Below are 24,640 nucleotides of genomic sequence, written 5' to 3'. Positions count from 1 at the left end.
AAAAAAAAAAAAAAAAAAAAAAAAAAAGAAAGCTAGATAACGAACAAAGAGAAAACGGAGAAATGGTGAAAGGAAGAAATAACTTCCTAGTCGACGAACGATCGATCTGCGCGTACTATGACATTAACAAGAGGAAATCTAATTCTGGGATCGATTATGACAGGCTGTAAGCTGTAAGCCTGTTGTAGTTCGCAGTTCACCTGTGTCACCAGAGTGAAAGCGGACTCTGCATATAGACGGGCCAGTCTACCGTGTTTCACCGGTAACACGATCCGTTGATGTGATTTTCCGATTTCCGTTGATGAAAAGGCCAATTACTTAAGCCATTGCAACCTTTCTAAATGTGATTCACCGCTAAATACGTTTTCTCTAATTGTTCTAATTGTTTTTATTAATTCCATCGTTCTTGTCAACGATGGTTATCTGCAAAGTAGTAAAGAAACGTTTCGCTACAAAAGTATGATAGAAGAAACACGGAGTATGAAATCGCGTTATACGAGCGAAGCTAACGGTAACGCTGGCATCGCGTAATTACACCCGCGATCGTATCGTTACTCTTCTAAATTAACAAGAAACCATCGATATGGAGAAGATGAGAGATAAGGGAATCGGAACGAGATAGATCGAATCAGATGCTACCTACACTCTCCAATTATCGACGAATCGTGCTCAGGGTAAAACTGAATCGGGAAAATTCTCGATCTCGCTAATCGAAAGGTTAATACGTGTATACCATCATTGATAAGTATCGCTTTATAATCAGATCGCGTTAACGGTAATCGAATGCTACGGAAATATGAAAATCAATGAATTAATAACTAAAAGCAATATTTGCTATACTATACGAGTAACTGCTTGTGAATTAAAATTATTTATTAAGCAGTTTCGCGTAAACCAGTAACGTACATAATTTATTCATTGGAAATACCTACATCGCTGTACGAATTAATCGTGGCGAGGTTTTTATCATTTTTGGACAAACATCTTCATCATAGCACAAATATTTTAGGAAGTGAAATAACTTGAACAGTAATTTCAAAATTGTATCCCGTATATCCTTTCGAAGATGTACACTCGGGCGTACACACGTGTCTCGGGCTTCGAGGTTCTCACGATTTTCAGGACGATCAAACATCGAACTCGATCGAGATGAAGAAGCTTTTGTCGGCGGCGATCGAATTAATTCTCGAGCGAGCAGAAACTAGCGATTTCCTCGAGCGGAACTTTCAAGATATCACATTTTATTTCCCCGATTCGCGACAGTCACAGAGGCAAACACTGGCGTCCACCGGTAATCGCATTATCGACCAGGTTTGGACCGATGCACAGACCAAACCGGTGCAACGGCGACATCATGAAGGCTAACCTGAAACTCGTTACACACTTCCATCCGAACGTATAACCGGCGTCAATTGATCCGAGGTTCGTTCCATGTGTAAACACTAAACGCTCGTTTCAGTTTCATTTCACGTGCACCACCGGACATGTACGGCGAGCTCTGCGAGAATATCCAGTCATTTCGATGATCCACTCGATGCCACGCGCGATATTTGGTCGATCGGGAATGGACCAACGCTTCTACGAAACAAACAGCCGTAGCCGAATCAAACCGTTCGTGCAACGCTCGATATCGTTACGTTTCTTCGTGCGCGTACCCTTTGTTACTCTGTGTTTGCCGATTGTTCACTTATCGATCTCCAAGATTATTTGAAAATAATTCGCGGTATCCGATGTGTAATGATGAAACACGAATGGCACGTTGATTCGAAGTAATTATTATGTCGATACTTCGCGCTTTGCTAATTGTGAAAGGAAACAGCGTTTGAGAGAGAAAGCGAAAAGCAGTGGAATTGCTGCGATGGATTCTCGAATGCAAAATAATATTTTAAATATCGATAATAAGTTGAAACATCGATGGAGATATGTAGTTCGGTATCATTCTTAATTTTAAGATTCATAAATCAAAAGTAGGGAATTGACGGTGGAAACGAGACTAGTTTTCTTTGCTTGCTTATGTAGACCGCGCACTACTTTTGTGTCTTATATAAAGGAAATTCGAAGGAAAACAGAACTCTTTGGCCGTAAAATTTTAATGAGAGCAGCATCGTCGCATATTACCCGCGCGAATTTGCAAATTACGTTTGCGCGGAAATTACGAATTTCAGCCTGCGCTCAGCCTATTGGCGTAGAAAACAGCAGGAAATCTGGTATAAGGTTTTCAATGTAATGTAAAACACACAGATTGTTTGTTTATAACGAACAGATACATAATTCCATACTTCAATAAATTTTTGTCTTTTTTACCAGTATGTCTTTCCAACTCATGTCATAATTTTTTTATCTTTTACTGATTTCCGCCCACAAGAATGTTCGATGCAGTTAAAATCCGGAGACTTTGCGGGGGCGTATGTTACACATATTGTACGATAATTCTTTCACGTTCACAATTCTTTCGCGATTCCGACCGTGTTTGACTGGAAGTTATTGTTATGTTGAAAAGAAAAATTGTTTGATAATCCGAATTTTCTAGCGTTGTCTTTTAAATTATTTTTTTAAAATATTTCAAGATTTATACGTGTCTAGAATAATATTCTACAAATACAAGCTATGAAAACGAGATTCCCAGTGCCATTTGTAGCCGTACATGCAACGTCACGGAATCATCGTTATGCTTCATAGCAGGACATAAATGTTTAATATTCGTTTCTGAATTGGCTTTGCTCCAGACATGCGATGTCCATTCGATCTAAATACATTGTATTTCCTTTCATCTGAGAACATAATTTTATCCCAGAAAGTATTATAGTATCTTCGTTCATAAATTGCTTCGTGAATTTTAAACGCCTGGCTTCATTCTTGTTAACGAATGGTTTCTTGAAATTCCACCATGGAAATCATTGCGTCACAAAATTCTGCGACATAATTTCCTCGCGAATATTCTTCCCGAAGTAGTTGGCAACCATTTGAGTAAGCTTCGTAGCCAAGATATTTGGATCCTTCTTTATTTCGCGTATAATAGCTTTTTCTTTTCTATTAGTTAGTGTCTTTGACCTGACAGTACGGTGCTTTCTTGTCACTATTACTTCGCTTTTTCGTTTTTTGATAATATAACGCATCGTAGACACACTTCCGTTTAATAATTTGGCGATCTGCTTATATGATTTTCCATCTTTGTGCAATTTTAATATCAATTCCCTTTCGAATTTCTGGTATTTTCGAACTCATTGTCGGTACGCGAATTGATATTATTCACAGCGTAACGAGAACCTCACTACACGATGTTTCCACTTCGTATACAAAAGCATTGTTTATTCGCTTAATATCTAGACGTTCGATTACTTTCCTGACCTTGTTTCTGTACGTCATTGTAACGAATGTCTCATAACATCCCACGAATGTCTCATAACATTCGACGAATGTTATCGAATTCGTCCCAAATTTTAGATATGTAATTTTGATACGTATATCTTATATTAGTTGTAATATTGTTTTAATAACGAGCGTTTGACTATTTTCTTCAGCCACTGTGATATATATATGAAAGGATATATAACGAGAAAGGAAAACAGCTGAAAACCTTAGGCGATCGTAGAACGTTCGTTCGCGTCATGACTCAAGAACTTACAATTAGAACAAACACTCTACTTTCGCACCTCTCACACTTCGAACTAAACAAATACTCTTTTCTCATACGTCCATTACTCTGCTCCAAACACCCTTAACTCGTTCGACAAAAATTTCACCACTTTCTCACAGTCGTGTTACTACAACGAAAAAGAGATCGATACTCGAGATAATACTCGATGAAACTTTCTGAATGAAAAAAAAAAATACTTTTTAATGAAAAACTGATGTGGAGAAGTAATTCCCATAAATTCGATGAAATCGTTCTTAACGAAAAATGAGTATCGAGAGATGATTCATACGAACGTAGCGACAAGATATTTAAATCCGAATTAAAATAATCAGCAAGTAAATAGAAAAATCTCATTTTTCATCCGTGTTATCCATTAGCACACTGCGGATGCTCGTGCAAATTCATGTTTCTATGAACACGACTAAAGAAACGGAGTCTAAATAAAAATTCGTTTTACAACCACTTTACTTACGTTAGTACATTTCGTATGCCTAAGCATACTAGATTTACATTTTTGCACATTTAAATTTCTCGTAAATGCATAAACATCAGCGGCCTATTTATTAATATACATTGTGTCCTACGCGAGTTTACTATCGCGATACCTGGTACGAAGTGGCATAAAATCTCTTACAAAAGCCTACCACGACAATGTATCGTGTCACCGATCTATCCACGGGATTTTTTAAGCCGGTCGTTTGCACACGTATTGCTCCCTCTCTTTTTTATGAGCAGCATTCTCGATCAGTTACACTCACGCGATGCCATTTAAACCTGTCAGCATGCCGTATGCCGGTGTATACCGTGCCTTATATCCCATGCCCTTATTTTGCCACGCTTCCTTTTTTCTTTCCTCTGTTACAAAATCGTGCAAAGTTTATGCTCGATGGAGCGCGATCCCGCGGCGTTTACGGGAAAGTCGTTTGGAAAATAACAGAACGGGGAAGGGAGCGATACGAATAAAGAATTCGCTGTGCTTTTGACGTCGTTCTTCGACGAATAGCTGCCTTTAGTTCGTGCTGACGTATAAACAACGAATCGAATCTCTGTTTCGCCACAAACCTATCAATTCTTTGTAATAAGAAGAGGTACTAATTACACCTTGCATGTCGATCGTGTCTGGTCGATGTTCCTTGAAAAAATGACTCCCTCGTGCCCCAAGTTAAACGGTAAACAGTGCACGGTTCGAGGTATCGGTCTCCAGAGGGTGATTAATTCTTTTTAGCAAATCCGTGCAACATTACACACGCTGACTTCGTTGACTTGAAAACTAGTCAGCAGAAAAAAATTACCGCTATTTCACGTAAGTGTCGCGGGATTTCTGCCTGACGTGTTGTATCATCGATCAGTCGTAAAGTGGAACTCGTACGCTTTTAAACGTCTCGCTACTTCGCAATCGTGTTCCTTCGCGCCTGGTTGTATCTACACCGATCGGAAGATACCGCCGCTTCGCGAAACAATTCAACCAGCGCATCGAGCGAACATGAGAAATATATACGTACACGGTTAAGTATCGGTAACACGTTTAGATCGTAAATCTCGAATACCATCGATTACGATTTTGCAAATTACTTCGTGGTAGCTAGTACGTACTATTTTTACCGAAGAACCGCAGCTTGCCTACTCTCCTAATTTCTTAACTTTTTCTTTTTTCGTTTATACCGGCTTTACGTCAAATACGTCGTGAACGAGCACGGGTTCATTTAATATACACGACGTCGACGTACACGCGAAAATCGAGTTCATATCGTGATAAGAGTGCCACGTGCACGGAATATCGAGACACACCGCTTCTAATCGATCCTCGAATATTACGGACACCCACTCCCGTTTAGGAGCTGTGTACGTCGAGAGTGTAATCATGATTTTACTGTAACCGCGTCTCGGAAATATGACAGCGGGGTCGCATGCATGTTTAGAAATTAATCTGCAGTGTTGGTAAGACAGAAATCTGGCTAGCTACATGTATCAATTAGTGTACCGTGCTGATGATGTCTGGTGGCTGTGTATTGCTGTTCGTGTCTCGCATGCTGTCAGAGGATATGTGTTGTTGTTGTTCTTGTTTCCCTGTCGATACCGTGCCAGTGGATGTATTGTAGGACTGCTTAGACGTTACCTCATTCATGTAGGACACTTCTGATAATGGGACGTAGTAGTAGCCCAGGAAACGATCCCACAGGAAACCCTTGCACCAAACTTCCACCAGAAGGCCCGTATTCATATCGTTCGTTTCGCTGGATAACAAACAAATGTTTATTTTACACTTTTCGCTTCTTATTTTCTCGTTTTATTATATTGGCAAAGAATCTTTCTCGCTTATGGCGATGTGTAAAAGTTTCACACAGATTTTTCACTTTATATCCCAGAAACGATATTTTAAAGAATCTTAACTAATACCACGTTTACTTGCCGTATCCTCGTGCTCTTCATACTCGATATCGATCAAAATTCTTTTCGATATCGCTTCTCGAATATAAAGCGAAAAATCTATCTGAAACTTTTGTACGTGGCTCTATAGAAAAAGTAGAAATACAACGAGTACAGACAGAAATTGAAAGGAATTTTACGATTACGCCGTTAACGACCCGATTAACTATTCTAGTTTAAACATTAGATTTAAGGGGAAACAATTCGTCGACTGATTGGAAAACTTAATTAGTTAGAACGGCAAATAGAAGATTCGCATTCGAATCACGATCCGGTGACTCGATATCGACTGATCCTCCTCTCGTTCCCTGTAGCTGTTAAAAGCAACATTCAAACTCGCGACTTTCGCGTCCACGACTCTTATTACTGTCCCTTCAGATATTGTCACGTTGACGTTAAATTCACGATTTATCACATCTTAATAGCGGAATTGTCTCGAACAGTAAACTTAAACAACGACTAAGACTATCGAATAATTTGCATTTGCTTAATCACGTTGGCCAATCGACGAATAAATGTGCCTTTATATCGAAAACCAGCAATCCAATCAGCTGATTCTTTTTGCCTCTTACATCGTTATGGATCGATAGGAAATATAAATAGACGTTTCGTAACAGCATTATTAGCGTAATCGATACGGATGCTCTAAATCGAGGGAAATTGATCGATAACATCGTCGAGATTCTTATTTTCGGTTGTTTCGTCACAGGTTAAATAAATACGATTTAAATGCAGCCCGGCCGCGTACAGAGAGGGGGGCGCCAAAGGGAAAGTAGGTTAAAGGTTCGCAACTTGGCAAGTGAGGATTTAACGGCGCCAGTAAGGATGTTTCAGAAAGCTAAGATCCAAAATTCTCCTATTTTCCACCTCCACCATTCGCAATTGTCCTCCTTATATATTTTACACGGTCGATCAATAGCGTGTTCTCCGTGTCGACCATTTCACGCGATCTGATTTTCGCGTTAACAATGTAAACCAGGCAAGAGTAATCGTTAAAAGCGTAAATCAGAATCCGACATCGTTGCGAAATTTAAACGAAAATTTAAGCGAAAGCTTTGACGAAATAGGGAAATCGATGAATCGCTGTAGAATTATTCGTTTCCATTTATTTCGATCTGCGTAGCTTGGATGCATATCGGGACAGAAATGCGAATCACGTTCATAACGTCGCATAACTTGGCATAACTTGATAGACCTCATTCGTCTTTAGAAAGCTATCCCACGACTCGTATAAACGGAAAAACGGACGCGGCTGCGTGCTTTCTTCGCGAACACCAGCCATGTCGAATCGAACGAGGGATTTTAAGACGAAAGTTCTTCCTTAGAAAAGACGCTGCTCGTCGTCGTAATTTCATTCGGAATTTCCATAACTCTTGCTCGAACATCGGTCAACTACAATGCTGCCTGTAGATAGACAGATATTTTCCTCACCTCCGTCATTTTCCCCTTTTTTTAAATTCTGATTTAATGTCGCATCAACCGCGAGATCTGTTAGCAACGCTATAAAAGAATATTTATACTATGTATCGAGTATTAAAATTACACACACTTAGTGTTAATGCGTCGATTAATTTGCTTCTCTGAGTGAGTATTAAAGGGGGTGTCCTGAATTAGAATTTTCTAAAACAACGTCTTTTTGTGATTTTTTTTTAGAAGGAAAAGAAAGAAACGAAGTTATTGAACTTCGAGGTACGGTTTTATATATATTTAACGAATACCAAACAATTTTTTTTAAAGTAAAAAACAAATATTATAACAGATTTCTAAGCCTATTTCATGGGCTGCAGTTTTCAATCGATGGGAAAGATTCACCTCGTAATTCCTGACTGAAACAAAAAACTAAAAAAGGATTAAATTATTATATATTTTTCTTCTCGATGAACTAAAAAAATTCGTCAAAAAGTTTATTTAAATAATCGTTATAGCACCTTAAAGTTTATTTTTTCTTTTTATGAAACACATTGTTTCTTTAAACTCGCCACAATTTTTTATTTCACACTATTTTCTACCTTTTGCTTTTCGTTTCTTTCTTTCCCTTCTAAAGAAAATCACAAAAAGACGCTGCTTTAGAACATACTAAATCAGGACAACCCTTTTACAAATCGTGAATTTTCTGGCCCTTTAAATTGCCTTGAAATAATAGGAAATTTAATGTATGTATATTTTTCACGTAGCCCGTACTATTTCGTGCGATTGAAAATCAAGTGAACCGTTGTTAATAATAGCTGGCCCATTCTCGTAATAGATTCTGAAAATTGAACTATCCGAATTTTCTGTTCTAATATTAACAACGTATTAGCGAATATAGCCGATTGTTTCCAATTTTACACTGTCATCTAGGAAAGTGCAATTTCAAAATAAACTTTTTCAATGAATTTATATCGTGCTCTATTTAATATCGAAAATAAAATTACATCGTGAGAACTTTCATTGAAGAATCTAACTTTCTCGCGAATAAAGTGGATGAGAAAAAAATGAAAAAGTTTGAGACAGAGAGAGAAAGAAAAAGAAAACTAGGCTAATAATAAAGAGCAAGCAGAAAATATTTGAATATTACATCCATCACCATCGTCCTCTTTTTATAAATAAGCAAATCATATCCCACATTATATTTCTCAACACCCACCTACTACTGATAATATCGGAATGATAAAGCATACCGGGAAACGACGTCGACAGAATCATTCTAAAGCGTAATTATACCATACCGTGCCGCAAAGGAACGAAGTTCGCTTTTGTCGACGTGAGAAATCGATACTCGAACGGAAAATATCATCAGGACTGAGAAAAGAGCGAAGAGAAAGCAAATAAGGATGCTAGTCCGAATGTAAATGGATCGAGCCACGAGATACAACTACCGATTAGCTAATCGTATTATCTTCAACAACAAATAGATTATTTTGTTGTACTAACTAAGCGTATATTTATTATATCAATTATGGATGTTAAGGTGAGCGAGGATTTTAGCTCTTAAAGGGATTCGATAATCGATCGCAAAAACTCCACGTTATCGAGCTCGGACACAAACTCAGTAATGAACGAGCAATGATAACGCGCACACTTCGGATCTCGTCGATTTCTTTCGACTCTTATCATTTTCATTCAACACCGACCCACTAAATATCGTTATCAGAGGCAAAAGAAGTTGGACACAGCTAGTAGATTCTCGTAAACCGACATCGTTACAAATATTGATATTCAAAGTCAATGACGGTATAGATGAATTGTATATTTTATCGTATAAAAGAAAGATATATCATTGCTAAGTTTTTTAACAAATTATTCAAATGTACTGTTGAGAATTGTGCATCTTAATTGGCGAAATAAAAGTAAAGGAACACTAAGGTTACACTTAGAATTCATATTAAAATAGTTTTAGATTTATTTAATGAACGATTTCCAGGATCTTCGTCGATATGTTCGGCACTACCACGCCGTTTTTCCCCAGAAGCGACCTGGTGTCCGTGCGGATTTCCTCCACGTTCATATAAAAGAAAAAGAAAAAAAGAAAAAAAGGATCTTCGTCGATATACATTTGCACGCGTTTCAGCACTCTCTTTGTCTCACCATCTTCCATACCAGACTGCCAACGGAACAGTTACGTTCATCTGTTTTTTGAGACACCGCGCATACACATACTTGCACACACTCATATTCACATACGTGTGTCACTACTATGCGGCCAATCTAGTCTAGCACATAAAATTATACATATATGTACATTCAATATGTACATTCAACGTGTACATTGTAATAATTACATAAAGAAGTAGCAAAGACCGCTTCTATCGATCTACCATTGATTTATACGCTTTAAGAAAATTCACGCGCTGTTATATGCACAAATCTAAATAATATCCAGACATTTACGAGCGATAGACTACAACAGATGGCGAACTTGGAACATCGGTGAACTGCAAATTCGAAATTGAAACGGTCCGTCCCTTTCGTCCGTTTCATCCCTATGCTTTTATCTATTCGAAGGGGGAAATCGTGGAAAACATTGGATACCGAGGGACGATATTCACCGGGGTTCTATCGTAAATTCAGCAGACCTACCGACCTTTCTTCTTAATAAATACGTTCGCAGACATGTACTTACAAAAGAAAATCTTGCTCCCAGCATGGATTGGCCCCTTTCACCGTGACTGTCGTCGACTTCACATTCTGCAGCTTCAGTGTTACGTAGGAGTTGAATTGTTCCGCTGAAATCGTGGTTGATCGAATCTGAATCGGGTCCGAGAAAATTCAAGCGGTTTGTTTTCCCTTGAACGAGCGGGGCGCAACGATCACGGCCAGGCCAGGGTTATGCGATTTCGATTGATCGTGCAGAGAAAGAAACACAATGCAGCTCGTAAAAGAAATCTGTCTCGCAGGAAATGGAAATGTTGACGTTGATAAATAGACAAGGGCCAGCCGCAGAGAGGAACGGCCGGCATCAAGGTATCGCGTCGCGCCGACCAAAAATTATTTACGATCGGATAAACTGGGATTTATTCCGTCCATCCAATAAATTAAATTTCGCTCGAACAAGCTACGTTACGCTTTACCGTCGCGTCCTGGAACGTCGACTAGCGTAGGTCGAAGCAGTACGTCGAGATAAAAAATTAATTATTGAAATTCTCCAGCGGGCATCTTGATACGAACGGAATGTACACGACGCGTGTATAAATGTTTAGGATTGATTGTTTCTGGAGAATCTCCTCTAAATTGTTTAATCGCGTTTGTGCATTTATATTGGGTTGGCTACTAAGGGATTGCAGATTTTGTCAATACCAGCTGATGACAAAATCCGCAATCACTTAGTTGTCAACCCAATATTTGATTAAGCGCGTATGAAAGTTTGCTTTCTGACAAGGAATAATGTTGCTGTTTCGGAAGCTTAATTTTGTATTAATCTAAGTGTAAAAGGTCCGAGATACATAGTTCGAGACACTTTCATCGAAAGGAAGGAACGAAATTGGCCGAGTTGTTCGCTAATCGTCCGTTCATTCCCTTGTATCCGTTCTTGCTCGTTAATATCAAAAGATCCGACGCTTGATTAGAGAAACGGTCACGAAATTACATTCTTTTCGCATCCTCTGAGCATGCCAGATAGAGAACGGATTCGCGAGTGCTTTAATTAAAAAAAATCTTTTAATTACCGCAACTGGACGTCGCGCGTTTATATTTCAAACACGAGCGCGCGACTGGAAAAATAATAAAATATTTCCGCGCCGGCGAGGACTTTTATCCAGTCGGGAAACGAAAAATCGCAGTTAGCTTCGTAACGAATATCCGAAACATCGTTATATTTCTGTCGCGTACCTTCTCGTCATGGGACAATTAAAGCGTCATTTATGGAAATTACCGAAACACTTTCAAGTGTTTCGTTTCAAGATTCGTGAAAATGTTCAACAGGCACTCAACACAAACAATTTTTACGCACGTATCGTGTGCGTCATATGAAAGTTTCTAAAATTCATTAACGCTATAAGGAGAGCGACTATGGTAATTATATTATATCGATAAAATTGTATATGTATGAAGCTTACAAAACATCTATTACGAACATACGTTTACTAGAAGATTAGTACACAACACGAATATCTTAAAATATGAAAATCACTAAAGAAGAATATAAGTCAGATCATTTTACATTTTATCCGAAAAATATTGTATAAGAAATTAAGTACTCTGGAAGCCTCGAAAAAATTACTCGAAGGAATTTATTATCGAAAAAGACGCGCGATTTTTCAAAAAAAAAAAAAAAAATTCACGAAGTTATAGATGGCAAAAGGTTTAACTTCGCTTAAATCCTTTTTAACTCCCGCTACGATTTTTTCGAATGATCTAATACTTTCGTGAGTTACTTTACATATAATTAAATAAAGACAAACGATTATCCTTCGTGACGAGGTTTTCTCGATAAGCTGTCAAAGCTTAACCCGTCTAACAACCCATGGCGACTGCAAACATCCGTAAGTCGATGTCGAATCGATAAGAAAAGATCAGAGGCACGCAGATACATAGAATCGTAACATTCTCTCGAAGGAAGCCCGATCGTTTCTCAATTTACCAAAGATACTGATAGTCTTTCGACCCATCTGCGTGCCTGGAAAACGGCGCAGACGAACCGTAAAGCTCTATAAGCTTCCGACTCCGTCGTCTATGCACGAGTATATATTCCGGCTGCAAGCTCTCGATAACTCGTGAAAAAAATCCGTTTTACGATATTCGATGCGTGTTTCAACTACACTGACTAGATATTTTGCTACTACGTGCAACGAAATTGTTCCTGCCGACTGAAGTTTGTATCACAGTGATCGAATCAACGAAGCCACGCATGGATCGATACTTAGAATAGACGAATTAATTGGTCCAAAAACGCTCGAGATTTAATTATTATTATCGAGAATTAAAAATTATACGACCGTGTAGAAAAAAAATGAACGAACTGAAAGACAATGTGATAAACGAGGTAATATATGGATCGTCTAGATAAAAAATTGAAATTATTATCAAAATAATTGAAACATTCTATTAATTTCTATTAATTAATTGATAGAATGAAAAATTTCTTCGAATGGTGAGATTACGTATAGAGATACAGAGAAATAGATGGAATTTCGATGTCGATCTGCAATTCCCTTGCTTACGATACTGCTTGTGTAGCAATATATTTTTATTGATTCATAAAGCGAGACAATTTCCATTATCGATGAATATTTAATTACGGTTAATGTAATTGCCGTAAAACGAGTTATTAATAACAACAACGGAGGCTGTCGTTTAAGTGGGACACAGGAGCGCAAGCCTGAACCGTTTTGCATAATTGAAATTCTTGTTGGTGTCTTATTTCATCTGAAATGATCGCATTTCCAGCGATACACTAGGAAGAACGTTTCACTCTGATTTGCATGATATATTACCTGTTATCAGAATCTTCTAAACAATTCCTCGTTCACGTGTTCGTACATCGAAGTGAACGCGAGGTTACTTCGATACAAAAAGCTCTTGCATTCGTTTATTTAAGTACGTGCATACATTAGCGATATTAGCATAGCTTCAGGTCGTTCTCATCGCTGTAGCCGGATTTGCCCGGCTATTTAAAAATTCAATCGACGACTTTAATATTCAATAACTAGAATCAAATTTTCAAACTAACTAAAATTAACTAAAGTTATATATATACGAATCGACATTAACTATTTGGCGATATTAATAGTGGAAATGTACAAAATAGCCGACCTGAAGGAGAACTCGGAGCTCGTAAGAGCTGAGAAGTAAATTTAGCGAGTTTAGTCAATGGCAAGATGAACATAAAAAGATTTTCTTGGAATCTCGAAGTCTGATGTCAAACCATTCAGATAAAAGAAACAAGATTCGAATGGCTGTAGATTCGCGCAAATGTGTTTAAAGATATTGGATAAAGACAGGAATCTACAAAACGAGACACGGATAACTTCTTCGTTGAGATATAAGATGTGCTATATAGATAATTGTAAATTCACAAGATATACAATAAGCAATTAAAGTGTGTAATAAATGAATTATAGAAATTCTAAGGATTTACAGCTCACGAAGTACCAAGATTCACTTAGCTGGAGAATCTGTTTAACGCTGCAAGCCATATACGCTACTTATCGCCTGATGCTCTCGTATTAGTGATTATACGACACCATAGACTACAGAGCGTCTATCGTTTAAAGTCGTTCAAAGTTCAATCTGTTGGCCCTACTTGCCACACGATGCCGGAATCCACTTACTCCAGGAAACCACATAGTATCGCGTACCGCTTGACTCAAAAATGTCCACCTAACACCAGGAACCGTATAGTGCCAGGATTTACTTATACAACGAGATTATCAAAACATCTTGGTTTTACAGGTAACTTCCGTAAGGCCCATTTATCGTCTATGGCAGCGATCACGAGTCTTAGGATCAATTTGGACCCAGAGCCTCATTTAAGTATGTGACTGTTCGAATTCAGAATTATTATCGCTTTAGAGATCCTCAGAGCTGGCAGAAGCAAATTCTGCGACAAAGTTATTTATGGAATCGAAATTTTTGGCGCTAGGTGAGCTCTCAGGTCAAGTGAATTCTATAACCAAACGAATTCTACCACGAACTTGCAAGAATCATTAAACAGATTGCAAAAACCAGCAGCCTCGAAAAGCTACATAGTTCCAAAAATATAAAAATCTTAGTTAAACGAACTCTATGGCTAAAAATGGACCTTTCGTGTGACTGAACCCTGGAATTAAGCGGTTCTTCGGATTAAGAGAACTCTTGCGGCAATAGGACTGCGGAATCGGGTGGTCCCTTGGGATACAGAAACCTTGGCTCCAAGTTACTCGTGGAATGTCAAGTGAATTCTGATAGTAAAGGTTCAGATATGTACATCTGTGTTTCTGAAATCTTGGTAACTTTGTTATTGCCATGTTGTTTAAGCTAAATTATGCTAGAGCCTCAGCAAACAATATATCATGAAAATATAAATGAGTTTATGTAACAGAATCGTTGTTATGTCTCGTCAGAAGTGTGTGAAACAAAATAAACTGACAATCGACGCAGTACCTGTCTAACGATAGAAATTGGTCACACAAATGCTGAAACAATGTTTTTCCTACGATTTTATGAACAACAAATCAAGAGCTTTTCACACTGAAACGTTAACTCTGATAACACTCCGTGCAGGCCTCTCTTGCGCAATTTAATTTACCAACTAATAATATTAGAAAATTAACAATTAGTAACTTGAGACTTTGATAATTTTATAACTTTAAGCGATTTGCAAGTTAACTGTAAAATTTACTTTTAGAATTTTATACGTTTTATTATCAACCTTGTTACTGTTGTGCAAGACAATTCATCGTGACCTGTACAATTTTTCCAATAGTAATAATCCAATTTTGCAAGAGAACTCCACAATTAAAATTATCTATAAACGTTGCGTTTCTATACACAACATTATCTACATGAAAAACAATGATTCTACTAGTCTCAGGCTATATGCGGTAATACACGTAACCCAACGTAAAAAGACGCGCGATATGAATGCGAAGTTACTCAAAGTCTCGAGGCTTTTGCCTATAACTAGCGAGAGAATGCTATGAAACACGAGAGCCGGTAAACTGGCTAGACGTAACAGGAAATTACTACGATTTGAAAAGTTTAAACGCATTAACAGCATATATGTGCAAAGATCGCTGTTGTTCCTGGAAATTGTCTCGCTTTAAATAACGCCGCGACACGACAAAAATCACGATCATTTATGACTAGCAATAAGATGGTCGCTTTAAAATAAAGAATAAATTCTACGCCCGGTATAAACCGTTTCACTGTGATATCGCGAATTCGTGACATTCTCAAACAGAAAATGGAACGATTTAGGACGATGAATAACAAATTTTTGCATATTTCCAATGTCGTTCTCGAGTATTTTCAGCAAATCGCGTAACACCAAGAAATCCTTTATGATACACATCTCTATCGTTAACGATTCTAATAATTCGTTCGAAACGTTTCCCCGCAACATTAGGTTTGTCGCGAACCGAGTAGTTTTTTGCGAACAAACGATACTAATGAACGAATGCAGCTATCGCAGAAATATCAAGGACACGTTCCTTCACGAAACACGTAGAGAGCGATTTAAGTTTTCGATCTAAGTAGAACTAAGTCGGTCGGTAGTTACGAGGCATCTGATCGTTTAATGTAACTGGAGTGTTCGCGAGGATTGGAGCATAGCTTATTTGCATGTTCGAAAACAAACTGAGGCAAATATCGGTAAAAATAAAAGGGAAGATTTCGAGAAATTGGCAGTCGCGTAACGTCGCGTTGTCGCGAAGGATCTGCACGCCGGTACCGCGGAAAAATTATTTCGGCATGAACAGAACATCGCGATATTCCGGTTGAGGAATCGCATAACCTTTAGCTTGGAACCGTTCCAATCAGAGTGCAACAAATTTTGCTCGAACCTTAAAACTAGAGCGTGAGTAAAGACTTCATTTCGCGAATAGTATCGCTTCTATCTCAATTTTCGAAACAATCGTCCCACGGTGAACGTTGATCGCTTGTAATTTGCATGTGCAGGTACCTATTTGCGCCACGCTCGTGCAAGTCTTTAAGGCTGATTTTAGAACAACTTCAAGTTTGGATCCCAATTAGACTCTTCTTCCCGTTTTCATAGGATACAAACCTTCCTCGCAGACGAACCGCGCCTTCTTCACTGCAACAGAAAACGAGAAAATAGGTCATAAATCAAAGGTACCGATTGATTCCGAATGATTGTTTACGCGATACCGGTAAAAGATAATATTAACAGTTCTCGTGGGTCGCTTAATTTCGCTAAATCAACGTATCAACTGTGTGAGCGTGCGAGCATGTGCATAAATGGAATTAAAGCACGCTGGTTCGATTAAAAGCATACGTAAATATGCACGCAGCTGGACGTTCGGAATAATTAAAACGAAAGTAGGTTATTCCACTTATTTGTCTTAACGTAAGCGAGTCAATGGTTAATTTCATTCTACCCTAAGGCCAAGATCATTCGACGAAGATAGGAAACGACACTCCTTGAAAACAGTACATATACGTTTCTACGAGGACTTTTGTGTCATTTTATGATCATTTCGAATTCATTGCCTACCAATTTTTTTACCCATGCTTAATTAATGTATTAAATTAAATAATAATTAATTTAGCTTAGAAAAGAACATCGTTGTTACTCTACATTATCGTAAAATACTGATCATACAAACAATTTTATTATAACTAAACTTATAGTAGAAGAAGATGTCGTAGAATCAATGTAATAACTCGGGAAGTATCTAATCCTCTTTTACGCGCAGAATCATCAGTAATTACAAGACTGACTCTCATCGAATTCGAAGCAGATATTTATCTTCTTACCGTAACGTCAAATCGAATTGCATACTTCTTTTTTCGAATCACAGAATATGTCCACTCCGACAAGTTCGTGCATAAAAAGAACAGAGTAGAGCTGGTCATCAGTCGATACGTCGAACCACTAAGATTTCATCAAATTATACTTTTTGTCGTGACAAATTAATATAATATGAATTTATGTTCGACGACTATTTAATTTGTAGGACAAACGATACTAAATATACGAAATCTTCAGAACTCTATTCTTCAAATTAATCCTGCATTTATACTTTCTAACTGAAACGCTGGAACGCCATTGCATCTTTGGATCTTCGATTCCATGGAAACCCGTTGGAAAGCTCGGCTTGGTCACAAAAATAGGCAGCCACTTTTAAATGCATCCCGAAGACACATATACACGGAAATTGAAGCCGGTGGCTGGTGAATTCGATTTCGACGTTCCACGATTTTCCATTGAGCATCCGCTATCTATGAATAAATCAATTCGCCGCAATTCACGTGTGACACTTCAACGACAATGAGCCTGCCTTGAAACGGCTTCCATATATGCATTTACCGAACGCGTAGACAGATAGGGCTGTGCACACTTGTACAATTGCACACACGCACGTCCAAACGTTATTAGATCTGACTATTCGAAAACGAGAAGAGAATTCAATTTCTTCCGGAGAAAAGCGTCGGTAATGATATTATAAAACTCGTATTTGACCGATTGATCTTACATCGAACGGTTGAAAGAGAAGCAGCGTTGTCCGACTAACTGGCTGATGACGTCGTGTGGAAATGATCGAAAGATTCATGATGAAAATAATATGCGGTTTATAACAGAGTAACAGTGTGTTTGTGAAAGTATGAATATTGAAATATACAATGGTGAGTTTATTCGATCAATACAATTCAGTTGTATATGTAATTGTTTTTATTATTGAGAGATGAACAATGAAACGCATTTTGTATATCACATTGCAGAAGAGAGAAAGAAAAAAATATGAAAAAGAAATTTATATAAAATATGAACATTGATATCTATTTACGACGATATCAAAGATGACGTTTGAAAATATTACACTAAATATTATCGTATTCAAACTAATTACATGTAATTGATTATAAGAAAAATTCTATTCTCATCTTTGCAATAATATATCTAGACTTTATGTCACCTATGCGTTATGTGATATATGTAGACTTTAAAAATACGTTTCTTACACGTATCTTGAAACGTTGTAAGTATGGATAAAAGAGTTTGTAAATTTGTATAGTATATTGAGTATTAATCAAGAATTATATTAAATTGATTGTATATTATTTAAAATACGATGAATCGTGTAATACATAACTAGATATAACAAGAACAATAAATTTAGGCTCACAAAAACAGCTATCGTTCCAGATTATATAATCAATCTTATCCAACAACCAATTCTAACAAATACAGTTTCACTGGATCGTAAAAGTTTCCTGCAGATGTTTGAGTGCTTTGTACTTCGACATCAAAGCTATCAAAATTACTTTTTTACGTAGCAGCGCATTCTATTATAGCATTTAAATCGGCACTCAGAATACAGCGGAGACAATACCGTGGAAGACTTATTATCATGCTTCTTGGAATCTCAAAAATAATTAATTCTCTACGTCATAACGAGCTTCAGAAAAGGAATTTCCTTGTTCGAGTAGATATTTGAGTACCGTTCGCTCGAATGCGATAATTGCTGCTGAGTTTCTGCTCCTCTGCTGTTTTTAGTATGCATAGAATTGGCTGCTGGTGTGTGATATACTTTTTATTTCACGTTACTTTTTTCCATGATATGTATATATATTGCTGTTAATTATAGAACTGGTATTTGACGATTAATGGATCTCAATTTCGAATATCGTTATATTATGGCAACACATATACTTTTCCTTTTAGTTGAAAATTAATTATACATATATTTTCTCAGAATTACCCAGTCGATAATATAATGGCCAATTACTATTTATAATTCATTTACGACACTATCAATGTTGATTTATGGCGAAAGTGATCTCTGATTGAACTCTAAAGAACACCTACACAAAAGCCTACGCTCTATACTAACATCGATGTTATCTAGGCACATATATAGTTTCGTGTTCTTCTCACTAGCAACATTGTATGCATACCACATACAGTAGGCGTAAAACTTCGAATTCCTGGCTTCTCTACCTACCTGTTGAAAATTAGCTACAAATAAGATAGAAAGCTAAAACGTAATAGTCGCCGAACAACACAGCCAACTCTTGCTTTAAGATTATCGAGATTATATTACGTGTACTATACTTGAAACAACTAACTTTACAAACTGAATCTTTAACTACCACGCTTGACGTTCAATCATGGTGACATCGCTCCACCTTTCGAATCGATCCATAAAAATCTAATATTTTAAGTTAGATATCGTGTTGCTGTATATGTGTTGGTCATCGAAATGATATTTCAAACAAATTCTACGGTACAAATAATGTGTTTTTGATGGAAATACGTAAATTAGAGTTTCGACTGGAAACCCGTAGAACTGAACACGAGAACACAGCGTTGCATCGATAGGAAGCTATTTCTACATTGTTGTTTCACCGTACAACATATTGAACAGTAGCAGCACCGCGCCGCGCCACCCCGATTGGACTTAATCAGATTCAGAGAGACGTCTAAATCAAACAATTCAGGTATTATTCACGCGTAGATTATAATATCGATTGGAATTACACCCGATTGTTATGGACTAAAAACACCGTATATGCGAAGTTTCTAACTCTTTCATTACCTATCGTCGATATAAACGGAGTTAAACTCAAAATTAAAAACCGGGGATCTTTTATTACGAATAATAAAGCTACTTGAATTTAGAGTCCACTAGAGTGTCATAAATTATAAGCAATATCTTTTAAATTTCGTTTAAAAGAAGACATCAATGATTTACTCCACGATATGAAGAGTCGAAAAGTAACTTTTGGGAAGATTATTGAGCTGACATGGAATTCATTTTCCTGACACGGATTAAGTACTAAATGGCACATATAATTATAAAAAAAACCTAGAATAAATATATAATTCATTGACCTTTTTAATATAATCGTCCTTGCACAATCCCTCTAAACATTTCATCAATGATGGTGGAAACATTTGTGGTAATCGAACAATGCACTTTGTATACATAGCGTGCCTCTCTTTTATCTTCTAATCTTTATTTCGTGGATTATTATTTCTAAATGAAATCTTCTCGCTCCTTCCCCCCTCCCCCCTATCAAATACAATAAAACAGATGAATGAAAGATCGAGTGTTTGCAAACTTCTCGAATGTAAATAAGGATTCAAGTATATAGATAACGTTGTACCGACGCTAATCTTTTTTTAACGGTCCTAATGAAAAGGTCACGAAGTGACCCGTATACGTATCCTGACTCGCGCAAGCTTATGAGGCTGACGTGCCGTGGGTTCGTGCTCCTTTCCGTAAGTGTGCGTGCTCATCGGCGAACAGAGGCAAGATTTTAACGAACCAACGGAGATTTAAAGCAATGACCTGTACTAATAAATGCCAGACAATGAGCTGGAACCTATACGAACGAATAACTGGCCTAAGGTTAACTGCAAGACACAAGAATGGCTTCACCAAAGTTGCTGTAGTACACACGCAAGCGTCGTTAGTCGCGTACACAGCCACGCGACGTGTAATCCGAACTGTCCGTAGGACGATAATCAGCCGCATTTATTCTGTCATGCGAAAAAGTGTTCTTGTTAACGCTTCGCGAGCAGGGAATGGATTCTTCTACCATTCCAGGGGTGAAAAAGCTCGCTACCCAGAAACATCGATTGCGCGATTGTTTCGGTGTGTATAAATATCTGCAAATCTGTCCTAGAAATATCAAAATAGAAATACGATGAGTCTCATCGTTGTTGTTTGTTTTTCCTATTTGCGGTGTATATGTAGGTGTATCGAGGTCCATCTTTGAGCAAATAAGTTGAGAAATTGTATTCACACAAGTAGTTGTAACAAACATCTAAATTGTATCCGTTTACGTTAAGTTTCAAATACAATTTCTACTATATTTAAAATTTTCATGCAAGCCTAATCTAACTTTCTCGTTTACTCCTAGAGAACAAAAGGAGCTACAGAAAGTCCTGTATTCAGTTCACTTGACCGATATTTACGATATTTATTGGACATTTAAAAGCGTAAACATTTACAGAAAACATACGATAAACGTTAAACGCGATCCCATTGAATACCGAGACTTATTAACATTGTAAATGCGTGGCTGCTCAGTATTTTTGTAACCTCTGCAAAATATAATACTTGTATTTAAATATCTCGTCTTTTTTATATACATATATTTTCAGATCCGGTTCCAATTTTATCAATATAATTATGCCAATTCAGTCTCCTATAACGCAAACGATACATTCACAGAAAATGTCTACAAATATTTAAATACCTTCATAAGCTTCTGTATATTTCATCTTACAAGTCGTTTTTTAAAAACACCCAGTATATTATACGGAGTGGTTGGTAACTGGTGGTACAAGCGGAAAGGGTGTGATTCTACGCGAAAAAAGAAGTCGAAAATATAGAATAAAAATTTTTTTTAAATTTTTTTTTAATTTTTCCATCGAGACAACGATCTACAGTGAGATCCGTTATAACGTACCGCACGCGTACCGAGCGAAAATTCAAAGTCGATTTTCTCGAAAACAAAGCCTCAAACGAAAAATTTTTATTCTATATTTTCGACTTCTTTTTTCGCGTAGAATCACACCCTTTCCGCTTGTACCACCAGTTACCAACCACTCCGTATAATATACTGGGTGTTTTTAAAAAACGACTTGTAAGATGAAATATACAGAAGCTTATGAAGGTATTTAAATATTTGTAGACATTTTCTGTGAATGTATCGTTTGCGTTATAGGAGACTGAATTGGCATAATTATATTGATAAAATTGGAACCGGATCTGAAAATATATGTATATAAAAAAGACGAGATATTTAAATACAAGTATTATATTTTGCAGAGGTTACAAAAATACTGAGCAGCCACGCATTTACAATGTTAATAAGTCTCGGTATTCAATGGGATCGCGTTTAACGTTTATCGTATGTTTTCTGTAAATGTTTACGCTTTTAAATGTCCAATAAATATCGTAAATATCGGTCAAGTGAACTGAATACAGGACTTTCTGTAGCTCCTTTTGTTCTCTAGGAGTAAACGAGAAAGTTAGATTAGGCTTGCATGAAAATTTTAAATATAGTAGAAATTGTATTTGAAACTTAACGTAAACGGATACAATTTAGATGTTTGTTACAACTACTTGTGTGAATACAATTTCTCAACTTATTTGCTCAAAGATGGACCTCGATACACCTACATATACACCGCAAATAGGAAAAACAAACAACAACGATGAGACTCATCGTATTTCTATTTTGATATTTCTAGGACAGATTTGCAGATATTTTGTGACACAAAGTAATTATTATATCTCTATAAATAATCGTTTACCAAACCCTTTGATATCTCATTTACACCAACTCCCGCTTACTTTTGACAGCAACCTGCATATGGAGAAGATCGTAACTTTGAAAGATGGAAGCCGTTTGATAAGAAAATTTCTTCTGTAGCGATAGAACGATCGAAACAGGTGCAGTTGCGGTTTCACACGGTTCATTAATGTAACGTCATACACACATTTTAGCAAAAAGATTTGAATCAGGGAAGAATCTTGATACTAATTTTTCCACGTTAACACAATTGTCAGGAGAAGTTACACGTAATATTCTCTTTAGCTAACGTAACAGGTCAAATGGGACGCACGAAAGTGTTACGATTCCGGGAAATCATAATTTCCCAAGCGCATGAAAGCACGGAGTTGACGATGGAGGTTCCATTCGGCTCGTATCGATTCGTTTCTAGTATTAAATTTTTTAACGTTAAACATGTATGCAGAGGCCGTTTCAGGAAAGAACGCACGCACGTAAAGCGACAAAGAGAAAAAAAGGTTAGCATATTCGCTTAAGCGCAAATTAACTACGTTTTATTTCGCTAGTTTCGTAATTTGCCCTGCATTGTTGATGTTCCGTTTTCTTCTCTCATTTCTTTTTTTCTTTTTTTTTTTTCGTTCCAAAGTTTAGCGAAAAACATACGGGTTTTCAGCCCATCAATAATTCAACAGCTTACGGTTAACTGATACCAAACGTATGAGTGAAACGAAAACAATATCGATTTAAAAGCGGAAAATATAAACGAAATATCGTTGCGTTAGCTATTACAGTGCATGAAAATTCATACATATTGCGGAAATCTTGGTAAAGCAACAGCGATGACCTCGCGGGAAAATAATAATTTAAAACAGTCGGTGCATACTCGAGCTACTGTCACGACTACGCATTCAAAGTTCGTGACCAGCGGACACCGGCTACAACCAACAGGTGCATATCACTTAATTATCTTTTCTTTCCAAATTAATTACTTTGGACCACTTAAAAATACCGTCCTTCCCCGTACACGATGTCATTTGATATCTACACAGGTTGGCGTCTAGCCAGATGCGATTGAAATCCAATATGCAATACCAAAAGCACGAAAAAAAAGTCCGGTTAGTACTAAACCGAGTCTGAAATCACGAAATCGGACAGAATCGCTACGCAAATCAAACGATACTTAAATATTCATACGTAATTTCAGAATTATTTATAGAAGAAATGTAACTAGTGGGAACGTATTTAATACCCTGGCACTGTAATATCAAAGAAACGGTACGGAAGTGAAATAAAATGCAAATATTCTAATAGGAGAATTTTAATCAAAAATTTTTAATCAAAGTATTTCGGAGTGTCGCGAAGTTTGTCTGGGTTCAAATTCATATTATTATATTCTTCGGTTCTTTGTTTCTAGAGTTTTAAGCTTGATAGTCCAGTCTCTTCGCAGATATAAATAACAAATAATATAAAAAATTAATTGAACCAGAAAACTGAAAGAGTAATGGAAATCGACGTACGAGTGACTATCGTAGATTTTTAACGTACACCTGTTACTTTTATCGTGAAATGTATCATTATCAGATAGAACTAATATATATATGTCAGCCACGAATGATCATGACATGCACAAAGAGCACTCTCTTTAATCGAGGACGTGGATTATTATTCTTGGACAAATTAGAAATTGCCGAGTTGGTTAATTGTGGGAGTTCATTTGCAAAGATTGATGGAGTTTTTGTTTACAAATCGTATCTTCATACATACTCTGTGTGGGTAAAGCAAAGTTTGTAAGTAGACTTGTTTGCTTATGCTAGATTGGATGACTTCCAGAGCATTGACCAGTCTGCCCAACGGAGAAAACAATAGCATAGTGAAACGGGAGAACCCATTCAGAACTGTGGACTTGGTTTAATTCATGATTAGTAAAATAGTGTCGACTATGAATAATCAATTCCATTAATAGAAACTCGAATGCGGTAAAGTCTAAAATAAATGAAGTACCTTAGTAGCTTTATACACCAAACTCGCTATTCTATTTTAAAATCATTCTATGTTATACATCTTTGATCTAATTCGGTATTTTATTAAATTTGATTATAACAAATCGAACATTCGATTTAACCTTCACCTCCGCCTCTTGCTATAAAGAAATATCGACACCTGATTGCATTGTTATGTCATTCTTTTATC

General features: G+C 37.0%; 1 protein-coding gene across 1 annotated transcript in view; it reads right to left on the bottom strand.

Moving 5' to 3' along the window:
- Positions 1 to 24,640, bottom strand: part of LOC100742153 — a 90,319-nt gene that overhangs the window by 47,356 nt on the left and 18,323 nt on the right. Inside the window, exons 2-4 of the mRNA XM_033321400.1 lie at positions 16,245 to 16,274; positions 10,167 to 10,269; positions 5,619 to 5,871 (exon numbers count right to left, since the gene is read on the bottom strand). Of these exons, the coding sequence (XP_033177291.1) occupies positions 5,619 to 5,871; positions 10,167 to 10,269; positions 16,245 to 16,274 (386 nt within the window). The remainder of the gene's footprint in view (positions 1 to 5,618; positions 5,872 to 10,166; positions 10,270 to 16,244; positions 16,275 to 24,640) is intronic.

The sequence above is a fragment of the Bombus impatiens genome, unplaced genomic scaffold (assembly GCF_000188095.3).
Source record: "Bombus impatiens unplaced genomic scaffold, BIMP_2.2 scf_0442, whole genome shotgun sequence".
NCBI lineage: Eukaryota > Metazoa > Arthropoda > Insecta > Hymenoptera > Apidae > Bombus > Bombus impatiens.
This window is presented reverse-complemented; position numbering and strand designations above follow the sequence as displayed.